The 18,415-nt window shown below is 40.8% G+C and overlaps 1 protein-coding gene across 4 annotated transcripts; it reads right to left on the bottom strand.

The window, feature by feature from the left end:
- Positions 1-635: 635 nt before the first annotated feature.
- Positions 636-9,372, bottom strand: LOC116315550 (alpha-1-antitrypsin homolog). 4 transcript variants are annotated; one of them, XM_031733879.2, is made up of 5 exons: positions 9,287-9,372; positions 6,304-6,916; positions 5,863-6,133; positions 1,760-1,907; positions 636-1,632 (listed from the first exon to the last, which is right to left on the bottom strand). In XM_031733879.2, the coding sequence occupies exons 1-5, from the start codon at positions 9,293-9,295 to the stop codon at positions 1,441-1,443; spliced, it is 1,233 nt and encodes a 410-aa protein (XP_031589739.2). In that variant the 5' UTR covers positions 9,296-9,372; the 3' UTR covers positions 636-1,440. The 4 variants fall into 4 exon arrangements, with proteins under 4 accessions (XP_031589739.2, XP_031589740.2, XP_039455451.1 ...); XM_031733880.2 differs by lacking the exon at positions 9,287-9,372 and adding an exon at positions 7,108-7,120; XM_039599517.1 differs by lacking the exon at positions 9,287-9,372 and having other exon boundaries at positions 6,304-7,007.
- Between the last annotated feature and the right edge of the window lie 9,043 nt (positions 9,373-18,415).

Here is an 18,415-nt window from a genome sequence, read left to right as displayed (position 1 = left end):
AATACCAGAATAGGGAGGATGGAGCAGGTTTAAGTTTATTAGATTGATCAGTGTTGCTGAACTATGAAATATTTTGGGTGCAGTGTATTTTTTACATACAGGTATAACAGAATAGCTTTAGTGTTGTTGTTTATTTAAACTTGAGTATGAACTTATACAAAATGCAGCAAGATATTAAAAAAACAGTTTTATTGATTAAAAAACACACTATATCGGATTCATATCGGTATCGGCAGATATCCAAATCTATGATATCGGTATCGGATATAAAAAAGTGGTATCGTGCCATCTCTAGTATGTTGTCAACACTTGCACGATGTGGACACACAACAGTTAATCTCTCTATTTTTAAACTCTACTTTTACCATTTCTCTCACATTTCAAAATAATATCAGGAAAAGATGGAAGGTCAAAAGGACACCCAGATGAGTCTTTAACTTGTTTTAATAGGTTTCATTAAAAACTGCCTAGCAGTTAACTCAAAACCTAAAATGATTTAAATTTATTTGATTGTAGAATTTGGGTTAATATCCACCTGAGCAGTTTCCCTTCCTTGTTTAACCTTGTAAAGCTGGAAACATGAAATAACTGCAAGAATATTCAATTTGTTTAAAAAATACATGTTTATTGAACCTTCTGACAGTTTTTTAAAAAAAGAGAGTGCAATTAAATATCAGTTTTCAAATATGGATCTTGATTTTTAACATTTTTGATACATTTTTTCCTTAAAAATGTACAACTTATTCAGATTGAGGGCGAAAGAATCACACTGATGATATACAGGTGTGTTGGCATTACAGGGTTAAGTGTGTATTCACTTTTAGAGAGTATCTACCTGAGATAAGAGTTGTGCTACTGAACTCTTGTGCTCATGCTTCCTCGGATGTCACAAAGATTAACAAGGTCGTGTCAGGACACACTGATGAGAAGTGGGTGACTGGAACCAGAATTCACAAGTGGACGAGAGATGAGAATATTCTGAATATTTATTAGAATCTGTTGAAATGCTACTCGGGATGTAATGTCAGTGAGCGGGGTTAGATATTAACCTTCTCCCTTTGGAGGGAGAATTAAACAGAGATCTTCCTGGTAATTGGAGCAGTCGGGACAGTAACCCCCAAATGGAGCGAGTGGCTTCTGTAAATCCCAGAGTGTCTTTGTAAGCCTGGGATTTAGTAACTAGTTTTCTTGCCCTATGAGCCACGTCTCAGAAACAAACCACAGCAAATTTCTCATTTATTTAGTATCAATATTTTTATTTAAAAACAATGGTAGTCTTAAGATTTCTTCTTTTTTACCTGAGCAAATTGTCCTCAATATTACTTTTGTAGACCACATAAATTAGTGTGTGCAGACTGACAAATATCAGTCTTTTATATCATGAAAGGATCCTTATGATGACAACTGTGATCAAACATATCATCTCACAACTATGTGCAGTTATGAAGCTGTTGGTTTGTTGATCCTGCCCATGAAGAGGATGCTTCCAGTCGAGTTTTCTAAAATGAAAACTAAGAAGGGCCTGTCAATTCTGACGGGTGTTGGTGTAGTCAGTGGGATCCATTCAGAAATGGTGATTGCTGCTGCCTCTGTCCCCATCTCGGTGACACTGATCGTGGCCTTATGGGACGCCTGTGGAAAGAAATAAGAAAGCGGGCAGATCAAAACTAATTTCTAACACAGAATTCAGTTTAACTAAAAGAGTAGGCATGCTCTAGTCCTGTTCTCTAATAAGAAGTAAAAAAGAAACTTTGCCCACCTTTGATATTTTAAGTGGAAACTTGTTAGACACAGCAGAGAAATCAGCGATGTTTTCAAAAGCACTTGTGATGCCCATTTCTTGCAATATATTCCTCAAGGAGGCATTAGTGGCAATGGAAAATTTTGGCATATAAAGTTCCACATACCTGAGAAACAGAGAAACCATAATTATACAGTTAAACTGCTAGTGGTTCCATTTTTTTCTAACTGGCTCAGCTCAATCTTCACTGCAACAGTCTGGAACAACACCCACATTCCTGCTGATGCCACGCCAATCCGCCAGTCCAACTTGCAAGATACTTTAACTCTCTTGCTTGAAGCTGTAATTGTTTCTGGGCCATTGACTTAGTGTTTTGAGCTTTATATTTCTTTATTGCTTTTGTAAGAAATGGGCTTTGCTTCTAGGTTCTGTTTTCAGTGCTTTGTAATTGTGTTTATTCTAATCCTTATATCAGCTTGTGCTGCCTCCCCTGTGTTTCCTGTGTGCAGCTGTTAGGTCTCCCTCACTGTAGGTTGGTTTCTTCCTTTTTTATTTTGCCAGTCTCTGGTCCCATGTGCTTTATGTACGCGTCCTTACTATTTGGTATTGTGTTTTCCTTGCTCCGGATTCTCTTGGCGATAGCAGGGTGTTTATCAGCCAAAGACCTGTCTCATTTTGGTTCAGCTCTCAATTGAGAGGTGTCCCATCACCCTTACCATTAGCCACACTGAGGGTCTTCACCACTGACATCGGTTTGCTGCCAAGCCACCTAAATTCTCTACATGATCATCGGCCTGTAACAGCCACCAGAAGGTCTTCTATACCTTCGTTGATCTCTGGCGGTGCTACCAGAGGGTCTTTGCAGCCACCCTCAGCCTCCAAAGGACAAAGCCTTCAGTGGTCTCCTGTCAGACCCTCCATCCCTATCATCCAGATTCATCTCAGCCACCAGGGTTGATTTGTCTCTGCCGGTGGTTTCCCAGCCAGCCCCCTGACCTGGCTACCCTCTTCTGCTGGTTGCTTGGCCAGCTCCCAGAGTTGCTCCACTCAACACCACTCAAAGAGTTCTTTAAGTCTCTCCTTTGCATTTCCTTTCCTTCTCATGAGTCCTACATTTGGATGCACATCCTGTCAACTACACTGGCAAATTGTGACAGACGCAGCCTCCCAAACCAGAGGGTGCATTTCATTTGGGTGCAAACCACTCCAGTGCATGATGAAGGTGACACTCTGATGAAGCCAACAGTATCACATTGTCCACAAAAAATACAAATACGTCTCTTCAGTCACTTGTCCAAGTCTACGGAACACATATATACTGGAGGATCAGCCTGCCATGATACCCCCAGAAGTCCTGCAAAGGGTAACAATCTGGTTGAAGGTTCAATGATTGCCAAGAACCTCCTTTCCAGCAGTGTAATAAAGCTATAACTGTTTTTTTTTTTTAATGCACAGGCGATATAGGGAACCCTCGGGTCTTCAGACTCAGAGTTCCTCAAAGTGCTCTTTCCATAACCCAAAAATATCCCCAGTCCAGGTCAGCATTTCTTCTGCCCAAACATGACCCGAGCCCAGCCCTGCTTTCCCATCCGGAATACTTTCACATTTATTCATGCAATATTGACATATTTCAGTGTTACCTCATCATACAAAACATATTCTGCAAAGAACACACTTTTCCTCAGTTTGGGTTCTGTTAGTACACGTAATATCTATATAGTGTTGAACTTACACAGTGTGCAGATTTATACTAATCAAACACAGAAAGTTGTTCTACTATGGCAAAATGATCATTTTGACTCCACAGTCCCACAAGTCGCCACATCTGCAAATGTTTCTAGCTTGTTGTGCATCTGATCACATTAGATTATTCTACATACAATGGGAATTACTTTTTAACCTACATAAACAATGGCACAACACATGTAACATCAAAACCTGATACATAGCTGCCCATTTTGCCTGTTTGGTTCTTTAGCCGTCAGAATTGTCTGAAACCCAACAAAGATATCTAACGGATTTTTCTTTACCATATGGACCATCATGGCCTTGCTGTGTTGGTCCATTTGATCGACCTTTATGGTTACTATTTTTTTTTTTTTTTTTTTTTTTCAGTTGTTACAGACGGGACAGACATGGCTGGGGGATAGGAAAGGGAGAAAGAAAGATGAAGGAAAAGAAAAGCAGAGGGGAAGAGGGACAGTGAGGAAGGACACTTAAAAAGAAAAGAATCTCCCGGATCACCTGTTGAGAGAAAAAAAAAGAGAAAACAAGCAAAAACAGAGCGCAACATAATAAACACAGCACCATCGCATTAATCTAGCTAAGTATAAATAACAGTAAATACTAAATGTTGAATTGTGTTGTGCAGCATGCAGGACTGACAGCGCACAATGTCCTATGAGGTAGCAGCCAAGAAAGGTGTAGTTTGTGTCTGTGAACACCCGTGTGTACACCTGTGTGGATCAGCACGCTTGTATTCAAAAGGCTAAGGGTCTCCTTAGACTACAATTACCTGGATGACTGAGAACCTTCACAGGCATATTGTATTCAAAAGGTTTCTCCACGTAACGATCTGCTAGAGCAGGGGTGTCGAACTCCAGGCCTCGAGGGCCGGTGTCCTGCAGGTTTGAGATCTCACCCTAGGTCAACACACCTGAATCAAATGATTAGTTCATTACCAGGCCTCTGGAGAACTTCAACACATGTTGAGGAGGTCATTTAGCCTTTTAAATCAGCTGTGCTGGATCAAGGACACATCTAAACCATGCAGGACACCGGCCCTCAAGGCCTGGAGTTCGACACCTGTTTGCTAGAGGGTGTGGGGAGCCATAGCCCTGTCCCCCAGGGCATGAAGCAGGCATGGAGGAGATCCAGGCCCTAGACATCCAGAGGCCCCCAGAGTGCGAGAGCCCAAGGAGGACCACCGGAGGGACATCCATGCCACCTTCCTGGGAAGAGCTGAGGAGAGCCCCAGATGAGGGGTCACCCAGCAGCCACAGAGCAGAAGCCAGAGGAGGCTGCAGTGGCATGCCCCCGGGCTCTGCCGGCAGCCAGCTTTGCCAGAGTGAACCGAGCCCCAGGCCCAGAGGCCAGAGGTCTGAAGGCCCCCCACCCCCCGGAAAGGGCCCGACTGAGCCATGGGCAGCAGGCCCCACCATGCAGCCACTGGGAGTGAGCCAGTACATACCCGAGCACCCCAAGAAACAAGATCCACCAACGCACCTACGGCTGAGGCCATCAGCCACCGGCAGGGAGTGTGGTGAAGGGAGATAGGCCTCCATTCTTTGGAGGGCCTGAGATGTTCCCAGAGGGGTGGAGTCTGAGACCCGACCTGATGTATAGACAGACAAACAGGCACACACAGACACAAACTTGCATTCCCTCCCTCATGCACACATATACAAACACTCGGCACTCACCCAACGTGGAGACAGACACAAATGGACACTGTACACACAATCACACTCCCCAAACATAGTCTATACCCCAGGTCCAGGTACCCTCGCCCGCAGAGGAGGAAACTGCACCTAGTCCCAGGAGATGTTACCCTTTCCCCCGGGGTGGAGACAAGCAGACCGCGCCCTGCCCTGCGGCAGCAGAGAGGCCCCGCATCCCAGACCCCAGTTGGACGGCCAACACCTCTGTTCAGCTCCTCCACCCCGATGGCTAACAGAGAATGTGGGCGTGTGAAGACCCCATACCTCCCTCCTCCCGCTCAGTGTAGTGTTGCTGCCTGTTTTTCTAAAGTGCATTTAAAATATGGGAGGGCATGGTGCTGCTGCCAGAGAGCAGCAGGTGTCCGGTGTCATAGCTGCCCCTTTTAGCTAGCTTGTAACACTGGAAATACTGCCAAGACTGATTATGGAAATTTAGAAAATTATTGTATTGCATAGCCAAGATGACGACCGTTAAGGGAGAGAAGTGTACAGCCTTCCAATGGTCACAAATAAACTCTATACCTTTAGTGCATTGCACTTGCATCTGATTCTCAGTGTAAATAAACTTTGGGTCTCGTAATAGCAAAGCTTAAAGCAGAAGTTTTATGAGACACAGAAATGGGTAACACACTTCATCTACTACCAAGAAAGAATATTCAGACATAATGCAATAAGTCTTACATCACAGATGCTGAGTTTTGCCAGTTTCTTATATGGTCCTTGTTCATGTTTTCCTCTACACTCCTCATCCAGCCTTCATGAGGAAGGACAATCATCATGGAGGTGTGACTCTTGTATGGCAGCACGATGATGCTGGTGTGGTTCTCTCTGTCCTCAACAAAGTGGTAGTATCCCGTCCTCATCATCATGTCAACCTGAACTTTGATACTGCCGTCAACATGGAAGTCCGCCTTATGTGTCATTTCACTATTAAATGGTTTCTTCCAGTATCCTGCACGACACAGTGGAAAGTGGTGATGACAATATTGGGATGTGTCAGCATGAATCATACTACTTGTTGAAAGTATGTTTCAATCATCAGCTGACCTTTTTTATTTAAATATATGTGATATTCATGTTTGTCTAGTGTAGCCTAACAATAGACTTGATCAGGCTTCTTACCTTTAAAATAGACATAGTTAATGAGCATCATCATCGTTTCACGGTCAACATCGTTCACCATATCTTTGATCTTGTCCTGTGTTTTATCTGCAATGTGTCTGTTGATTTTATCTGCTGCCTCAGCAGGGTTAGTAAAGTTGATTTGCAAGACTTCACCAGAGTAATGCTGCTTGACATCATTCAGAAACCTCTCCAGAGGACTGAAACCAGAGTGCACTGCAACAGTATTGCCAACATCCAGCTTTTGGTTCTCCTGGCTTTCTCCAAGCATGTGGAAAAGATGTTGGTAGGCTTCATTGACCTGAGTCTGGTTTAAGGTGCTGTAGCCCAGGCTGGAGAACAGCTGGCTGTGGGTTTCACCACAGGCCCCAGTAGACAGTACGGACAGGGCAGTGGAGATGCCCAGTGGTGAGAAGAAAATGTTGTTTCCAGCAGCAGTCCTCGCATTCAGACGTTTGTAGAAGGCAAAGGCAAAGGCGGCATTAGGAGCAGAGAGCTTGTGGCAGCTCATATGGTCTTCAGAACCACGGTTATGGTGGAGATGGTGGTCTGCCGAGGCTACAGCGAGCAACAGTGCAATGAGTGCACAGCTACAGAAATGCATATTTAGAGTCTGTGGATTGGAAATCAAAGAAATAATACAAAATGAGTTCCAGTTAAAGTTTTTCATTACAGGAAGCATCTATTTGTACTGTAAATCATAATTCCTCAACCTTTGGTAAAAAGAAGTCATCTAATTAAAGCTTTCATCTACCACCTGTACAGGGGCAGCAGTCTGAGTAGAGAAGTACACACTCCCCTTACCCCAGCCACCTCTTCCAGCTTATCCGAGATAGACTGACTTGTTCCCAAACCAGGCAAAAATTACAATCTCTCCGGCAACTCCTGGGCCTGCCCTGTAGCCTCCTCCCAGCATGAGATTCAAACAGCTCACCTAGGAGGTTTCCAGTAGTCATCCTAGTCAGATGCCTGTACCACCTCAGCTGGCTGTTTTCAATTTGGAGGAGCAACGGTGCTGCTTTGAATGTCAAAGCTCCCCACCCTATCCTTAAGTGAGATCCCAGACATCCTTTAAAGGAAACTCAGTGCTGTTGTTTTTATCCGCAACATCATTCATTCGTGGGACCTTGTGACAATAGGACCATAGATTGACTGGTAAATTGACAGCTTTGCTTTTATGCTCCACGCTCCTCTCACTCATAAACAACACCTTGAGACCCAGGCCTGAGTTAGCTACCCCACCCTTTTCCTTCTGAGAACCATGGTGCTGATTCTCATTTCTGTTTCTTCACACTTGACGGCAAACTGCTCCAGTGCCAGCTGGAGGTCATCACCCGATCAAGCCAACAAAACTCCATCATTTAAGAAAAGCAAAGATGAAATACTGAGGCCGACAAAGCGTACATCCTCCACCACCGTGCAACATCTAAATATTCTGTCCATAAGAATTATGACCAGAATTGTGACAAGCTGTAGCAGAGACAGAAGCAAGTCCGGTTTACTGCTGACAATACAAACTAGGCACTCGCCATGGCCTGCAACAACAAGCCAGACACCTCATAATCTCAAAGCACCGCCCTTCTCTAAGTCCACAAAACACATGGTTGGGAAAACTCCCACCCCTTGAATATCCTCAAGAGAATAAAGAGCTAGTCCAGTGTTACATGGGTAGAATGATAACTTGTCCTGAAGGTATTCGAACCTGAAGGCACAGGAAGCATCCACTGGTGTAAAATCCCAACATACAGGCAGAGAACCAGGGGGATACAAGTATACCCACTCCTGCCCACTGCCTCTCAGCTAGGCCACCTCCAGAGTGGAACAATTAGATTTTTTAATGAAATAATGCAGTTACAGTATCTGAAATCTAAAGGGAGTTATTATTGTTTACCTTTATCATACTTTAGCAGACTCATTTTCCCAACTATTTCCTGTTAATCTACTGCCAGCTTACATTACTGTGCTTCACTGAATCACTCAAACATTATTTGCCAATACAGTAGCTTACAGTTTTACTATGATGGCCATACTCCCCTCGAAATATGCAAAATGTCTGCACCTACATTGAAGGTGGCAGAAAAATATACCAGTACACCTTGAGGAAACTTGGTTGCGCTCTATTACAGCTCAGTAGTAATGTTGCAATAGTGGGTGGAAACAAGAAGGTAAACATATGGAAATAGCAAGTTACTATCACTTTATTAACAATGTAATATTCAAGTAAGTAACATCCTGCACCAGCAATGGTGTTACCGCAGGTAGGTAGCAGGCGGCCACAGCGCAAAACCACAAAATAATAGCACAGTAATGTTTTGGTAGGACTTTTAAAACCTGCTGCCAGTAGAACAGAAACATCAGGGAATTAGAATTTTTCTATACTTACTTCAAAGTCGTAGCAGTTTTAGCATTTTGCAGTCCTGGTTGTTTTTGATTACACAGAAATTAATTCACTTTTTTCTAAGTAATCATCAGACTTTATGGATTTTGCTTGAATGCGTTATTAACATAGAATTAAAGCTGTATTTGTCAGGCTGGATTCTCTGCACAGAAACTACCAAACTTGGTTCCACATAACAGGAAACCAAAAATTAACAAAGACAAATGCTGGAGACAAGCATAAAATCAATTCCGATATTATAATGTTGTAATCCGATCCTGAAATGTTGGAACATCTACAATGATTAATTATTTATTTATTTTGAGGTTTAAATCATTTTAATGTTAGGAAACTCTAATGCACAGAACTTGATATTTCTATATCTTCCCATTCTCGTTTCTGCCTTATTACCGCACTGTCACCTGTTACTGAAAACTTTATCAAAATGTTCAGTGTGTCTGCCACTGTAGATGTTTGACTTGTACATACGGATAAAAACAAAGAGCAGAATGAACTGAAATTTTGAGAACACCTCATAACACCGTATAAAATACAACGAATGAAAAGAATGAAAGAAGCAGTCAATCAATGGAGGCTTATGCTTACCATTAACATCTTATTTAGTGCAGTTTCCAGAAACTCTGTGTTTTTTTTCAGCAAGGTTAAAGACAGTTCGCTGGCATTTCTGTTAAAGATTAACACAGATCAGCCTTCTCTTTACAGAACTTTTGGATTGATTCATTTGACTTTGTTCATACAACAAGACTTGCTCAACAGCACAGGTAAATAACTCTGAGTGAATAAATGAAAACAACTGTTAGAAAAAACTGAAGACAGCAGAAATCTGGAGCCTTTTCATGAAATACATGGTAGCTTCTTTTCAACAATTATGTTTAACTGAACTTGCAACTCATACAGGCAACAGACAGCAAAACCTATCTTTATATTGATATTTATTTAAAGATGAAGGTGTTAAACAACACTTAGAATATATAGACAACACATGCACTATTATTAACCATGTTGTGTTTGGGGTGAAAATGATGGACCAACAAAACGAAAACCAGACTGGATGGCATGTTGCTGCAGGATGCTGTGGTGGCCATGCAAGTTCAGTGTTCCTTTAATTCTGAATAAATCCCCAACAGTGTCACCAGTAAAGCCCCCCCACACCATCACACCTCCTGCTCCATGCTTCAATCTGGGAACCATTCATGTAGAGACCATCCGTTGACCTTTTCTGCATCGCACAAAGACATTTCAATTCAATTTTATTTATACAGCACCAAATCAAAGCAGCAGTCGCCTCAAGGCACTTTATATTGTACAGTAGACCCTACAATAACACATACAGAGAAAAACCCAACAATCATATGACCCCCTATGAGCAAGCACTTTGGCGACAGTGGGAAGGAAAAACTCCCTTTTAACCCTTTAAAACCGGTCGGAGCGGGCACGCTCCGTTTTGCGTAACTATTTTTAAATCCCGGTAGCACTGCAACCACGTAAGCTAGAGCAATAATTTTTTTTGCATATGAGACCGGAGGAGTTGTACTTACACCTTGTGCCATTAGCTTGTCCTAGGTCACGGTTTCCTTCCACATATAGCTTTGCAAAAACTGCATAAAAAGCGCTTGCAGCAACAAAAACATAATATTCCAGAAACACGCTTTGCCGATCCGATCAGCTGTTCGCAAAACACTTCCTACGTTGGAATAGACGTCAGCGCGAACTTTCGCATGTCCGCCATTACCTGCCAGAAACCGGAAGTGACGTCATTTCGCGGAAATGTAGTTTTTTTACTATCAGGACCTCATGAGCCTATACTGGTGTTTTTAAAAGTTATCTTTGACTTTATGACTTTCTGTGTCGTTTCTGGGATGCTTAGAACTCAAATTGCACTGCTGGAAATAGTTTATTTTGATGCATATGCTGCTTTTTTGCAAATTTGCATTATAATATTTATTTTCGTTTTTTCTGCAGTATATAAAAATTGGTGTATTTCAAAAATAAAACTATGAAGACACTCAAAATAAATTTCCTGTGGTGGGAAACTATTTTGTGCAACTTTTTTGTATTTACAGTTTTGAGGGATAAGCCTCTTAAATTTCTCTAACTAGAAATGTATGTTAAAAAAACAAAAATGATTTTCAATTTTTTTGTAGTTTATTGCACTTTTTTGCAATTTATGTAATTACAATCCACTTAATGCATACATATTATTAAAATGTGGGCTATAATGATTGTATTGATGTATAGCAACTTGAAATGCTCCCAAAATTGGCACTACAGCATGTAAAAATATAATATAAGCTCTGGCGGACTTGGTTCTATGGTAGGTCTTAAAGGGTTAACAGGAAGAAACCTCCGGCAGAACCAGGCTCAGGGAGGGGCGGGGCCATCTCCTGCGACCGGTTGAGGTGAGAGAAGGAAAACAGGATAAAGACATGCTGTGGAAGAGAGACAGAGATTAATAACAGATATGATTCAATGCAGAGAGGTCTGTTAACACATAGTGAGTGAGAAAGGTGACTGGAAAGGAAAAATTCAATGCATCATGGGAATCCCCGGCAGCCTACGCCTATTGCAGCATAACTAAGGGAGGATTCAGGGTCACCTGGTCCAGCCCTAACTATATGCTTTAGCAAAAAGGAAAGTTTGAAGCCTAATCTTGAAAGTAGAGATAGTGTCTGTCTCCTGAATCCAAACTGGAAGCTGGTTCCACAGAAGAGGGGCCTGAAAACTGAAGGCTCTGCCTCCCATTCTACTTTTAAATACTCTAGGAACAACAAGTAGGCCTGCAGTGTGAGAGCGAAGTGCTCTAATAGGGTGATATGGTACTACAAGGTCATTAAGATAAGTTGGGGCCTGATTATTTAAGACCTTGTATGTGAGGAGCAGGATTTTGAATTCTGGATTTAACAGGAAGCCAATGAAGGGAAGCCAAAACAGGAGAAATCTGCTCTCTCTTTCTAGTCCCTGTCAGGACTCTTGCTGCAGCATTTTGGATCAACTGAAGACTTTTCAGGGAGTTTTTAGGACATCCTGATAATAATGAATTACAGTAGTCCAGCCTGGAAGTAATAAATGCATGAACTCGTTTTTCAGCATCACTCTGAGACAGGATGTTTCTAATTTTAGAGATGTTGCACAAATGGAAGAAAGCAGTCTTACATATTTGTTTAATATGTGCATTGAAGGACATGTCCTGGTCAAAAATGACTCCAAGGTTCCTCACAGTGTTACTGGAGGCCAAGGTAATGCCATCCAGAGTAAGAATCTGCTTAGATACCATATTTCTAAGGTTTTCAGGGCCGAGTACAATAACCTCAGTTTGATCTGAATTAAGAAGCAGAAAGTTAGCGGCCATCCAGGTCTTTATGTCTTTAAGACATTCCTGCAGTTTAACTAATTGGTGTGTGATACCTGGCTTCATGGATAGATGGAGTTGGATGTCATCAGCATAGCAGTGAAAATTTATGCTATGTCTTCTGATGATGCTGCCTAAGGGAAGCATGTATAATGTAAACAGAATTGGTCCTAGCACTGAACCCTGTGGAACACCATAATTGGCCTTAGCGTGTAAAGAGGACTCTCCATTTACATGAACAAGTTTGAGTCTATTAGATAGATATGATACAAACCACTGCAGCGCAGTACCTGTAATACCTACAGCATGTTCTAATCGCTCTAATAGGATATTATGGTCGACAGTATCGAACGCTGCACTGAGGTCTAGCAGGACAAGCACAGAGATGAGTCCACTGTCAGAGGCCATAAGAAGATCATTTGTAATCAGCGTAGGGACTAACGCGTTATTAAGTAACCTGTTACAGTAACTACGTTATTACTGTGGTAACGAGCACGGTAACTAGTCATTATGCCAAAATCAGGAACGTGCTAATCGTTACTGGGATTAAGATAGGGTCGGTATTCGTTACTTCGTGTGTTGCGTTCGACTTACCTCGGAAATTGGAACACGGACCTGGGAATAATGTCACACTCAAGTAAATGGCATTCTGGTTAGCCTCGTCTGAGAAGTCGGGATTCCAATATGGCAATGCCCTCGAAAACGGTTGTTTTGCTAGCCCTCTACAAAAATAAATTATTACTAAACACATATGCAGCCATAGCTGGACTCGGTGGGCCGATGGTGATTTTTCATTTTGATGTGCCGATGTTTTTTTTGTTGTTGTTGTTTTTTTTTTCGTAACAGTATAAACAATGACAGGTGGTGGATTGGCCAGATGCTGGCAGATGTGTAAAAATAACTCAGTTGTTTGGTGGTGGCTATGGCGGAGCTTCCATAGATTCAGTAACATTAGTAAGTGGTGGAGGCCAGCAGGTGGATGAGGAAAAGGGGAGGCAGGAGGAGGAGAGACCCAGGCAGCCGCCGGTCCGAGTGTCAGGTGAGCTGAACTTCAGGTAAGAAGTTATGACCTGCAGTCTATCTGGGTCAGATATAAACCAAGTTTAGGTGGAGTTTATTTTCGTTGTGCTGACTTTTTACAGTCAGTTACAATAACTCGTACTGCGTACTAGCTAACATGACGGAGTTTCTATACAGCTGCGCGGGTGCTGTGATGTTACTGATGTTGAACTTTATTTTATTCATAAGGTTAGTGTGAGGAGCTTTCCTGTAATGCAACTCAGATTGGAACAAATGACACTCAGACAGGTTTTACAAATTAACGTGCACACGGGTGAGAGCTCGAGGGAGACTCACACACCCTGGAGCAGTTGTCAGCCTTTATTTATACTCAAGCATGTTTGCGTCTCAGAAACATGCAGGAAGAGATAACATACAACTGTGCAGGCTTCCTGCAGAGCTTGCACAACGTAACTTCTCTAGTAAAAAAGAGCAAACACATCTAGAAAACCTTAAATGAAATGTACTTCTAAACATAAACATAATAAAATCTTTCAACATTCCCTCCTGTTGTTTGATCTTTTCTCCTATATATATATACATAGCAACTCACTAACACTGTATCAGTCTATGGCCACTTGTAAAACATTTTTAGCCAGGACATCATTAATTAGTGGGTTTTGTGAGTATGTCTTGTCAAGAGGAGAAATATTTTACTGCTATTATTTGCTGCTATTTTTATAATCATCATTACCATTTCATTATTAATAGTGATGTTGCATCCAGATGCATTCAGATGTTCAAACAAATTGGTATTATATAAGTCTTTATTGCAGGTCCAAGAAGAACCACTTTAAACTGTGGAGTTGAATCTATAATTGTGTGGATGCTGGAGGCATCCACACTATTGAGTTCCTGTTTCTCTTTATTCTTTATTATTGTGTGGATGCTTTAAGCATCCACACTATTGAGTTCCTGTTTCTCTTTATTCTTTATTATTATTATTATTATTCTTCAAGTTGCTTCCGTACGTTTTTCGTCGTGGATCTACTTCCACAATTTTCAGCCGATTTTCACCGTTCAAATTTTAAACTATTCTGCTATTTCTGCTAATGTGCGCTATATCTTTTGGTATTTTTTGCTGTTATACTTTTTAAAATATTAAGCTTTTTATGCAATTTTTTGTCCCATTGAAATGAATGGAAAACTTCCAAAATTCTGCTAAAACTTGCTAATTTTTGAAACTTATCTACTTCTTCATACTTTCACCTAGAACAGCCATTCAAACTTTAAAGTGTTTTGAAATTATTGGGCTATTCAGGTATAAATCAGCTTTTTCATATCTGTTACAGTTTTCATCTTATCCCTCTTTAAGTTTTGAGTTTCATTTTTGTGATTTTTCACAAAATACATGCGTTGTTATGGTTGCTATGCACTTGGCTTTCAGTGTGCCACTGAAGGTTTTGCAGTCTTCTCTTCATGTCCGAACAACTTCTTGCTACTTGCTCAATTTTCACTCAACTTCCACAAATTATACATCAAAACGTAGGTATTTTTGCTGGCTTTCAGAAAATGTCACTATCATGGTTGTGAGATTTATAGAATTTTGGCAAATCTCCTAAGACCAACACAAACTCTGAAAACTCTCCATAGAAAGTCAATGGAGAGTTTGTTCAAAATCACCGCTTGATTTCTGTAATGAGAGGCATATTCGAATCGTCATATCTCCTTAACGAAGCGAAGTTAAAACATGAGGCTTGTCCCCGTATATCTTCAGACACTCCTGACGCTCACAATTCAAGAATTTTTTCTCACCTATTACCGTTCTGAAATGAGTTAGACTTGTTTGAGGGTAGGAAATTAGTCCTTCGCTCAGATTTCTTCAGATTTCAAACTCTGGAAATGAACCACTTTTTCTCTCGTCATATCTTTTTTTGGATTTCCACAGAGACCTGAAAATTTCCATGACTGTTCACCAAAGCCTGCTGTCTCTTACGGTGAAAGAATGATATCGATACTCCAAATAGATTTAGAGTTAGAAAGCGTTGTTTGAGGGCAAGTCAAGGCAGTTTTCGCTTGCCTCTACTCAGTTATGGTGCATTAGAAGTCAAATATCTTTAATAATTAATATTTTAATGATAAATTGTCAACACTTTAAGATTCCCCCATCTCTTCTGAACAAAACGGTGTAAGAATGACCGCTCTAGCCCCTACGGTTAGGAAATTATGGCCATTTGTTTGAGAGGAATCCTTACTATGAGAAATACACTGCAGAAATCCTGTCTCTCTCTGTGCTGTGTGTGTAAAAAAAGCGGCTGCACCTGTTTTGGCGGGAAAAAGTACACAGCCTCTCTGATTGGTGGATTCAAATTTAGCAGCTCCCAGGCTGCTTGACTGACCTAGAAAGTTGCTCCTCTCTCCTGTGTGTGTGTGTGTGTGTGTGTGTGTGTGTGTGTGTGTGTGTGTGTGAGTGAGACAGAGAGAGAGAGAAGAGAGGCGAGAGAGAGTTTTTATGGGAGCATCTTATTGTATGGTTTAAATTTAATATATTTAGACTGGTTGACTGAATTTGATCCTGTGTGTCTCTCTGTGCTTGTGTGTTTCCATATGTGTCCATATTTGTGATTGTGGGACTTTTTCAGCTGTTCATTTTGCTTTTCCAATTTTTCTATTTAACCTATTACTATTGTGCTAAGTCATAGGATTTCTGCTGCTTTTCAGTATTTGTGCTAAATACAGCATTTCTGCTAAATCATACTATTTCTGCTATTTTATAAGATTTGTGCTAAATACAGCATTTGTGCTAAATCATACTATTTCTGCTATTTTATAAGATTTGTACTTAATATAATATTTCTGCTTAATTATAGTATTTCTGCCATTTTATAGTATTTGTGCTAAAACATAGTATTTCTACTAAACGCAGTATTTCTGGGTAATCATAGTATTTCTATGTATTCCTGCCAGCTCCTCAGGAAGCCAATCCTCTGTGAGGACTGTAATTTTCAAATTGACATATCAAGTCATGCACGGCTTCCCAGCCAGCCAATCATATCTGAGTCCTGGCACATTCAAATTTGCATATTGGGGCATTCATGGCTTCCCAGCCAGCCAATCATATCTGAGTCCTGGCACATTCAAATTTGCATATTGTTACCTTCATGGCTTCCCAGCCAGCCAATCATATCTGAGTCCTGGCACATTTAAATTTGCATATTGTTGCCTTCATGGCTTCCCAGCCAGCCAATCATATCTGAGTCCTGGCACATTTAAATTTGCATATTGTTGCCTTCATGGCTTCCCAGCCAGCCAATCATATCTGAGTCCTGGCACATTTAAATTTGCATATTGGGACCTTCGTGGCTTCTAAGCCCACCAATGATCTATGTCATATATCTCTAATATTTCATATTTTTATTTTAAATGGTCAGCATTTCAAGATTCCCCTATGTCTTCTGAATAAAATGGTCTAAGAATGACTGTTTTAGCCCCTACGGTTAGAAATTTATGGCTGTTTGTTTGAGGGGAATTCTCACTATGAGAAATAGACTGCAAAAATCCTGTCTCTCTCTGTGCTGCGTGTGTAAAAGCCTGCACTTAGTGCACCAGTTTTGGCGGGAAAAAGTACACAGGCTCTCTGATTGGTGGATTCAAATTTAGCAGCTCCCAGGCTGCTTGACTGACCTAGAAACTTGATTTTCTCTCCCTGTGTGTGTGTGTGTGTGTGTGTGTGTGTGTGTGTGTGTGAGAGAGAGAGAGAGAGAGAGAGAGAGAGAGAGAAAGAGAGGGCGAGAGAGAGTTTTTATGGGAGCATCTTATTGTATGATTTAAATTCAATATATTTAGACTGGTTGACTGAATTTGATCCTGTGTGCGTGTCTGTGCATGTGTGTTTCCATATGTGTCCATATTTGTGATTGTGTGACTGTTATACTTTTTTTTGCTGAGTTTTTTTTCATTTAACAAGTACATTTGAAGGACCCTTAGCATGTTCAGCATTTTTTCAGCTGTCCATTTTGCTTTTCCAATTTTTCTGTTTAAGTTATTACTATTGTGCTGAATCATACTATTTCTGCTATTTTATAAGATTTGTGCTAAATATAGTATTTCTGCCCAATATAGTATTTCTGATTAATTATAGTTTTTCTACCAAATCATATTACAGTATTTTTGCTTTTTATAGGATTTTTATAGGATATTTATATTGCTTAATATAGTATTTCTGCTTTTTATAGGATTTGTGCTTAATACAGTATTTCTGCTAAATGTAGTATTTATGCTTAATCATACTATTACTATATATTTCTGCCAGGTCCCCAGGCAGCCAATCCTCTGAGGACTGAGACATTCAAATTTACATATCAGGGCCTGCACGGCTTCCCAGCCAGCCAATCATATCTTAGGGATGAGACATTCAAATTTGCATATTGGGGCCTTCATGGCTTCTAAGCCAACCAGTCATCCATGTCACATATCTCTGGAAATTCATATTTTTATTTTAAATAAAAACCCTTGACGATTCCCCCATCTCTTCTGAAGAAAACGGTGTAAGAATCACCGCTCTAGCCTCCACAGTTAGGAAATTATGGCGATTTATTTGAGGGGAATTCTCAATATGAGAAATAGACAGCAAAAAACGGTCTCTCTCTCTGTTTCTCCATGTGTGTAAGGGTGCACCTGTTCTGCTAAATCATAGGATTTGTGTTATCTTATCCCCAGGGCAGCTGTGACTACAACTGTAGCTTGCCTCCACCAATGTGTGAATGTGAGAGTGAATGAATAGTGGCATTGTAAAGCGCTTTGGGTGCTTTAAAGAGCGCTATATAAATTCAATCTATTATTATCTATGCAGAGTGACCAGCACCATGTTATAGGTCTGGAGAACTCCATCATCAGCTCATTGTGTTCAAGAGGTTGTGTTCCTATGACTCCAGTCATTTTCACTTTTACCTAATTTTTGTGCTGTGTTTGCTTATGTGCTGGCTAAAGCATGTATCTCTCTCTCTCTCTATTACTGTGTGTGTGTGTGTGTGTGTGTGTAAAAGCCACCCCTGCACTAATTACTGATAGTTCAGAACAAGTCTTTGTGTATTAACAGGTTTCCACTCTATGAAACCGATTTTTCTTACAAATATGATTTTTACATTAACATGTGGTTTCAGAAAGTGTAACTGTTAAGGCTATAGTTTAGATGGTTGTCTTTAAAACTTTCACCGAAGAGTCTTGTTGGAGACAGCCACAGCTTTACCTCACTGCAGCAGGGGTGAAGAAGTGGGTGCAAGTCCATTTAGGTCAGAATTCATATGATTACAACAAATACGTATTAGAATAAAAGAAATAAATGTGCAATGAACATGTCAGGAATC

This window comes from Oreochromis aureus, linkage group 15, assembly GCF_013358895.1.
Source record: "Oreochromis aureus strain Israel breed Guangdong linkage group 15, ZZ_aureus, whole genome shotgun sequence".
Lineage (NCBI taxonomy): Eukaryota > Metazoa > Chordata > Actinopteri > Cichliformes > Cichlidae > Oreochromis > Oreochromis aureus.
Note: the sequence above shows the minus strand (reverse complement) of the source record. Positions and strands in the feature narration are given on the sequence as shown.

Coding starts and splice junctions, on each gene's coding strand:
- LOC116315550 (XM_039599517.1), bottom strand. CDS start 6,985: ATGCTTCCTGTAATGAAAAACTTTAACTGGAACTCATTTTGTATTATT. Junction 6,134..6,303: donor TAACTATGTCTATTTTAAAG/GTAAGAAGCCTG, acceptor TGTGTCGTGCAG/GATACTGGAAGAAACCATTT. Junction 1,633..1,759: donor TTCCACTTAAAATATCAAAG/GTGGGCAAAGTT, acceptor TTCTTTCCACAG/GCGTCCCATAAGGCCACGAT.